General features: G+C 46.0%; 1 protein-coding gene and 1 non-coding gene across 2 annotated transcripts in view; one reads left to right on the top strand and one right to left on the bottom strand.

Moving 5' to 3' along the window:
• ACTRT3 (actin-related protein T3) overlaps positions 1 to 226 on the bottom strand; it is a 3,354-nt gene extending 3,128 nt beyond the window's left edge. The window contains exon 1 of the mRNA XM_006890369.1: positions 27 to 226. Coding sequence (XP_006890431.1) covers positions 27 to 226 — 200 coding nt within the window. The remainder of the gene's footprint in view (positions 1 to 26) is intronic.
• A 2,587-nt stretch (positions 227 to 2,813) lies between these two features.
• Positions 2,814 to 2,886, top strand: TRNAV-AAC. The gene has a single exon. It is a non-coding gene; the product is annotated as a tRNA-Val (tRNA).
• Positions 2,887 to 7,423: the final 4,537 nt, after the last annotated feature.

The raw sequence follows: 7,423 nt of genomic DNA, 5'->3' as shown, positions 1-7,423 counted from the left end.
CTGTACCTGATGGACACGGCCTGTACCTGATGGACAGCGAGCTCCGCCTGTCCTGCGCCTGGTCGCCCACGAAGATTTCCTCCGAGCCCTTGGGCGCCAGATTCTGGCCCTTGGCGCGGCCGATCACATTGGGATAGACAGACTGCGGCTCCCGGATCCCAGCCAGGCCGGCCTTGATCACCCCCGAGCCGTTGTCGATCACCACGGGGAGCTGGTCGCGGTTCATGCTGCCTCCCCGGCCCGGAGCGCTGAGTGCGTGGGCGCCCCGGCCCCGGGTTACAAGGCGACAGCGCGGCCACCGTTACCGGGGCCTCAGTGGCGCATGGGCTGCGCCTGGGACGTCACAGAGGCTGCAGACCCACCCACCTCCCTGCAGGACCCCCTCCTCTGCTTCCTGCCTCTGAGGGCCTCCCTAAGAAATCCAGCAACATCCCTATGAAGAAAACCCCACAGTGGCTGCAGAGAGTAGAAATCTAACCCCTCAGGAGTGCATTTGTCCAAGACCTCAAAGAGCCATAAATACAAGTCTTATTTTTCAAAGTCTTGAATTCTGATTAAAAAGTGTCAGATCTAGGCCCACAGGAAGCTCAGAAATGTGATCTTGAAACTAACTGTTGTTGTCCAAAGGCTTTGAATTCTGGTTAGTAAGAGTCAGGTCTAAGCTTACGGGAATTTGGGGAACTTGACCTTGAGACGGATTTGTTATATGCCTGTTTGAGTAGAGGACAACTCATGTAACCTTATGAACAACAGATCTGAACCCTGGCCTATCCTGCGCCATCCTCACAAGCTCTGACACACTCGTCTCTGACACACATGTGCTTGTTGCTTCAGTCACGGTGTCAATCCACTTGGTTGGAGGTCTTATACTGATCCTTCATGTTTCCAAACGTGATGTCCCTCTCGCAGCAACATCCCCAAAGTCCGTGAGATGAGCTTCACTATCTTCGCCTCCTTCTGGTTGTACTTTCTCCAAGACGTATCTGTTTGTTCTTTTGGCAATTCATGGGATCTTCAGCAGCACTCTTCTCCAGACCCACCGTTTAAAGGAATTAATTCTTCTGTCCTCCTTAGTCATTGTCCAGCTCTCAGATGCATAGCAAGTGAGTAAAAAGACCATGTCCTGAATCAAGCACATCTTAGTCCTCAAACTGACATCATTGCTCCTCAATAATATGGAGAGGTCCCTGACTGTAGACTTTTCCAGTGCAATATATCTCCTCATGTCCTGGCTTAGGGTGTATTGATTGCGGATCCAAGGAAGATGAAGTTGTTGACAGTTTCAATCTTTCCTCCATCTATCATGGTGTTGCCTCTTGGTGCAGTGGGGAGAATTGTTGTTTTCTTTTTTCATTTTTAAAAAAAATTTATTCATTCACTGTTGTGCATTTTCTTCTCTCTCCCTTCCTACTCCCAAGTTTTTACTTTCTTGTTTTGTTTTGTTTAATTGTAATCCATATTGAAGGGTGCAGTGTTTGATCTTCTGCAGCAAACTCTCCAGGTTCTCACTTTCAGCAAGCAAGGCTGGGTCATTTACATAACAAAGGCTGTTGATGAGTCTTCCTCTAATCCTGATGCCACTCTCTCTTGCAGCTTCTCTGAAACTGGCTCCACGTGGGGAACTCTGACCTGGGAACACTGTGGTAAAGAAACTCAGAAGTCCTGGCTTGTAAGACACTTGTTCACTTCTAAAAGGGGAAGTGGTTATACGCCATAGAGGCAGAGCCAACTCATAACTGACCCTGCAGAGGGTTTTCAGGGGTTGCAAATCCCATTAAAGGTGATTACCCATCGATAGTGGATTCAAACTGCCTGAGATAGCTCATCTTTCTCCCATTCAGAACAACGGATCTGAACTTGACCTGTCCTTAACCTGAATTTGACCATATCTCTTGATATGCTTGCTCAGAGCAAGTCACAGTCACTGTGTAGAGGTGTTCCTCCAATTTTCCTTGCATAATCTTTTTTCTTTTCTTTTCCCTTCCCTTCCCTTCCCTCCCCTCCCCTTTTCTTTTCTTTTTTTTCTTTTCTTTTCTTTCTTTTCTTCTCAAGGCTTGAGCCCTCCTGACAACACGCCCCAAATATGTCTACACGGAGGATTTACGTCTTTGTCCATCTGTCTGCATTGAGGGAGAAATATGGGCAATCTCCTCCAGTTGCCACTTGCAATCTTGGAAACCCAGTGAACGGTTACAATGGGTCACAGTTGACTTTGATTTGACTAAAAGCAGACATTCAAAGGTAATACACGCGACCCTCCACTAGAGGCTCTGTCTCTAGCAAAAAAGCAGCTGGGTGGTGATCAGTTTAAATATATTTTTTAAAAATTTAAACATTTTTATTCATTCATTGTTGTGCATTTCTTCCCTCTCCCTCCCAAGTTTTTGTTTTCTTGACGTTTAATTGCAATCCATATTGAAGGCTGCAGTGTTTGATCTTCGGCAGCAAAGTCTCAAGCCCGCAACTCGCTTCGGACCCTCTGCTGCAAAACTGAAGGGAGAATGTGCAGTACGAAGCTTCTTTCGGGGGAAGTGAGATTCCCAAAGAAAAAGCACAAGGCACACGACCTGGTTTCTACAGCAATGTTTGCAGACTTTGAGAGAGCAATGGCATTCAAAATCATATTATGAAATGGTTTTAGCATTTCTTAGTTGGCTACATGGATCTTTTTCCGATTCTGAGTCTTCTTTCCTGTTCAAAGTGAAAAAAACAACACAAAAAGCCTCCCATACAACAAAACGAACATAAAAACCTATGACCTGTCTGTTACCACTTCCATAACAGGAGTTCTAGAGGCTCCTTTACCCAGGGAGGTTTCCGTAGTGTAGTGGTTATCACGTTCGCCTAACACGCGAAAGGTCCCCGGTTCGAAACCGGGCGGAAACAAGCGTTTTCTTTTCCTCCCTCTCATTTTTGAGTTGTCACTGTGGACTTGATTCTTGATTTACCAATAAGGACTGTGCAACCATTAGTAAAGTTAACTCTTTACAAGCTATTTCTCTAACAGCAATCTGCAGACTTAAGGGAATTGAACTTTTAAAAAATTGTATTCGTTGCGCTTTTATTGAATTCTTGGCTTCTAGAATAGCCCTAGATTTAAAAAAAAAAAAACCTGCAAAAATCCGGTATTGTAAAAACTGCACACAGTCTAGAAGGGAAAATCTGTGTGTGAAAATAAAGTTAGCCTTATCCCCTCAACTTATTCATAAATCATAAGGTTGCTCCACCCAGGCTCTTCTATTCCCCTCTAAAAAATTAGCATCATGAGTGCTCCTTAGAGGCAAGGAGGTGAAACTTCCTCTTAGGCATGCTGTTAGCAGAGACCAGTCCTCGGAAAAAAGATATTACTTATGCTTGGCAAGAGAGGAAGACACTCAACCAGACAGATTGACACAGCAGCAGTAAAAACGGGCTCCAGTATATCAGAGATAATGTGGATGACACAGGATAGGGTGGGCTTCTCATCCTTTGTTCACAGGCTTCCTAACAACAACTGACAACTAAGCAAAAAAGAAAGCTGCTTGTCAGTGGATCCTGACTCAAAACCCTTCATGTGCATCCGTGCAAAATGGTGCTGCAGCCCCTTGATAGATGGAGAAGAGATTGATGTTGTTAGCAATTACAGCTTGCTGGGATCCACAATCAACATTCTTAATACCAGCAGTCAGAAAATCAGAAGATGAACTGCATTAGGTAAATCTACTGTCAGGGACCTCTCCAAAGTACTGAAGAGCAACGATGTCAGTCTAGAGACTAAGGTGCGTCTAATCCAGGTCATGGTTTTCGCAATTACTTGTTATGCTTCGGAGGGGGTTGGACAATAACTAAGGATGACAGAATTATTGATGTCTTTGAGTTATGGTGCTGGAGAAGAGTCTTGATCATACCATGGACTGCCAAGAAAAATAGGTCTTGGAGACGGTGAAACTAAGTTTCTCCTTGGAGGTTAGGATTTTGAAACTCAGTCTCACATACCTTGGACACATGGCCAAACCAGTCCTTGGAGAGAAGGATATCATGTTTGGAAGGGTGGAGGGACAGTGTAGGAGAGGAAGACCCCCGATGAGATGGAACGATACAGTAACTGGGGTAATGGGGGTTGGTGTGTTGGAATTAGTGAAACTGCCTTAAACAGGGAAGGGTTCAGAGCTGCTGTACAGTAGGGTCACTATAGTTCACAGGCAACTTGATGGCATATAACAAGAAGTTTTTATGGCTGTCCTTTACAAAGCTCATTGAACCTGCACCTTTCACCCAAGGCATTGTTTTTGTGTGCCTGGAACAGACCCTTAGCTGGCCCTCCAGTGGGTTTTCAGAGACAGTTAATTGCATGAGAGATGATTGCCCATCTGACTACCACAGACCCTCCAGCAGGTTTTCAGAGAAAATTGCCCATTCATCTCTCATAGAGTTGCTAGCAGATTCAAACTGTGTGCCTTCCAGATTGCAGCGCAGCTTCTTACCATTCAGCCATCAGATTTCCCTACACTGCTTGACACAAAGCAATGCACAACCCAGGGACTCACAGACCCTAGTAAACCCACCCCCCATAGGGTAGATTCTAAATACAGGTTCATCTATGTCTCAGTAAATTACTGAAAAGCCATCCCACCGTGAAATCAGAAAGAATATCCTCAAAATCAAGAAGGAACCAGCTTCAAGGAATGGTTACTGTTTATTCAGATATTCTTATGGAGAGGAAAGTATTAAAAGAGCAAGAGGGTTTGTTATAAACAATGGGTTAAAATCCTATCCTGTGTCATTCTCATTATCTGTGTCACACTCAGGGCAACAGTTGGTCACAAAATCAAGTTTGTTGAGGGTCTTCCCCTCCTTTGCTGACCCTCCACCTTTGAATCCTTTTGTGTTCCATTTCATTTTTTTGACAACTTCCGACTTTCTTATATTCATACTTCGTACATTTGTTCCAATTACTCATGGACGTTTGCAGCAGTTTCTCATTTTGATCGCTCCGATTTAAGAGCACTGCCTCTGCTAGTACTGCTATCCAACAGCATCCCTCTATTATCCCCACAGGGCTTTCAAAGGCTTCTTATTTCAGAAAAGGATGACCCATCTTGCTTGCTAGTCTGTCTGAAGTCTGGAAGCTCCGCTGAAACCTGTTCCATATGGGTGACCCTCGCTTCCAGCATCAGAACAACCTGCAAGCCACTCAGTACAATTGACCAACAAATGCTGTACTTGTACTCTAAAGAGGAAAACGAATGCGTTCACGTCGAGGCTGATATTTTAAAGCCACGGCTAAATTGTTTACAGTCCAGAGACGTAACTTTTAGGTAGGAAAAAAGAAAACGTGGAAGAGATACGGTTTTCTGAGACTAAAGCCTTTGAGTACTGGGAATGTATTTCAACAAAATCTTTCTTCGTTTCTCTCTTTTTATTACTTTTTTCATTAACAATGTATCAATTTATTTTTTTATTAATTTTAATGAAAGTTTACAAAGACTTAGGGCTTCCATTCATTGTTGCACTTCTCTCCCTGCCCAAACCCTTCCCCCCCAATTCGCTTTTCTTTGAAAAGTAAAATTCTTTTATTTTTTTTTACAATCCCTCCCAAGTCCACTCCACTGCTGCAGCCTTCATTCTAGACTCCTGTCATGATAATAATACCTAATCATATATCCCTTTAAAACAGTTCTCTCCCTCATCTGTTTCAATGCATTATACATCATTCCTCCCCTGCTTCTGTCTTCTTTCAACCCGGATGTCAGTCCCATTTTACAACAGTGGCCCTATGCAATATTTGTCCTTTTGTGACTGAGATAGTTCACTCTGCATCATGTCCTCCAGGGCTATTTTATTATTACGGAAGTATTCATGTTAAAAAAAAAATCTGAAATCAATGTAAATAATCATATTAAAATTTTTCTTGTCCAGGCACAGGAAAACCCTTTCCGGCATAAAACCCACCTTTCCTTGAACGCTGCGCATGCCCCGTATGCCTAACTGCTTTGCTGCGCCTTCTTGCATCTGAGACTCCTACTAGCGCCAGGTAAGGGCATCCTAGAATCTGGGCGACATGTGGCTGATATCAACAAAACCGAGGGGTCCAGAGAGCTTTAGGATATGTAAACGGGAAAGAAATTATCAGTCTCTATTTAAAAATTCCCTCTGGATGAGAGCCCAAGTGTACACAAAGCAGCTGTCTCCACTCCAGGCACCCATGAGGACAGGATGATGGCAGGAGACGGAGAACTACAAATCCCAGCATGCAGCGCGCACTCCGACCTCGGAAAGACGCCCGCGGTGAACTGGTGCCCCCCCGCGGCCCAGAGCCGGGACCCGGCGTGAGCAGATGACCATCATGTTCAGAGTGAGGTGGACAGGCGGGGCTCTGTGGATGAATTCTTAAGTTCATCCTTATCTGCGCTGCCCCGGCTTTCACGCGAATGGGCATGCCGGGGAGTTGGGGACTGTCCACTCGGCCCTGGCTGGGGTCGAGACTCAAGCGGTCCATCAGCCTTCTGCGTTGCCAGGCAACACTGGCAGCCGGACGTGACGCCCCCGCGGAGGACGGGAGAGTCGGAGCGTGGCGCCGTGACGTCACGACGTCGTGACGTCGCCCAAGATGGCGGCGAGGGAGTGAATCAACCGTGTTTCCCCCTTGGATTGCGATCGGGTGAGTTCGCGCTTCCGCCCAGTTGACCGCTCCCGTTTGGATCTTGAACTTGGACTTTCGGAGGGCAAGTTTTCGAGGGCGGGTCGTGGCGAAGACGACCCAGTTTGGGTTCTTTTTAACGGGAAATCTTAGGAGCGGCAGCCCCGGCGGTGGCTTTGGCCGCAACCTTGGCCGTGGGCATTCGCGGGAGTGGTTCCTGGGCAGCGCGCAGGGCGGCCGACACCAGGAAGGGACTGGACACTGTCCAGCCCCACCTCGAGGGCCAGTCAGCTTGGGGAGGGACGGGGGCCGCCCCTGGCCGGGTGACAGGGGTCTGACAGCCCGTCGCTCCGGACAGTCCTGCTCTGGACACTCGCTTTGCGTTTGACAACTGTGCGAACCGGGGAAGCGAGCACCTTTCGGAGCTGTCAGAACTGATACTGATCGATCTTAACGCCTCCTCCTCAGCGGATATATTTTTTCTCCCCACCCTTAGTATGTATGGGTCTGCTGAACTTTGATCGTGGGGTTCAACTAATATCTGCGTGAGATTTTTAACACTTTCTTTTTTTGCAGCTCTGCGAGGTATTCTCATGTATTGGTGTCATCAGAGGAGTGTGTTAGTTGTTCAAGGTGAATTACAAAGGTAGAAAGTCAAGCCCACTTAACAGCTTAAAAAAAAAATAAAGTCCGATTTGACGGTACACACACAAAAATAAAAAGATTTTTAAAAAGTGAGACCTGATTTTTGTTCTTGTTTATGTTATGAACGTACCTTCATGTTCTTTTCTGTTTCTTGCACTC

This window comes from Elephantulus edwardii, unplaced genomic scaffold (genome assembly GCF_000299155.1).
Source record: "Elephantulus edwardii isolate Elephantulus edwardi_28Jun2011 unplaced genomic scaffold, EleEdw1.0 scaffold00088, whole genome shotgun sequence".
Classification (NCBI taxonomy): Eukaryota; Metazoa; Chordata; class Mammalia; order Macroscelidea; family Macroscelididae; genus Elephantulus; species Elephantulus edwardii.
The sequence above is the reverse complement of the archived record's forward strand: the minus strand, read 5'-3'. Positions and strand labels throughout refer to the sequence as shown.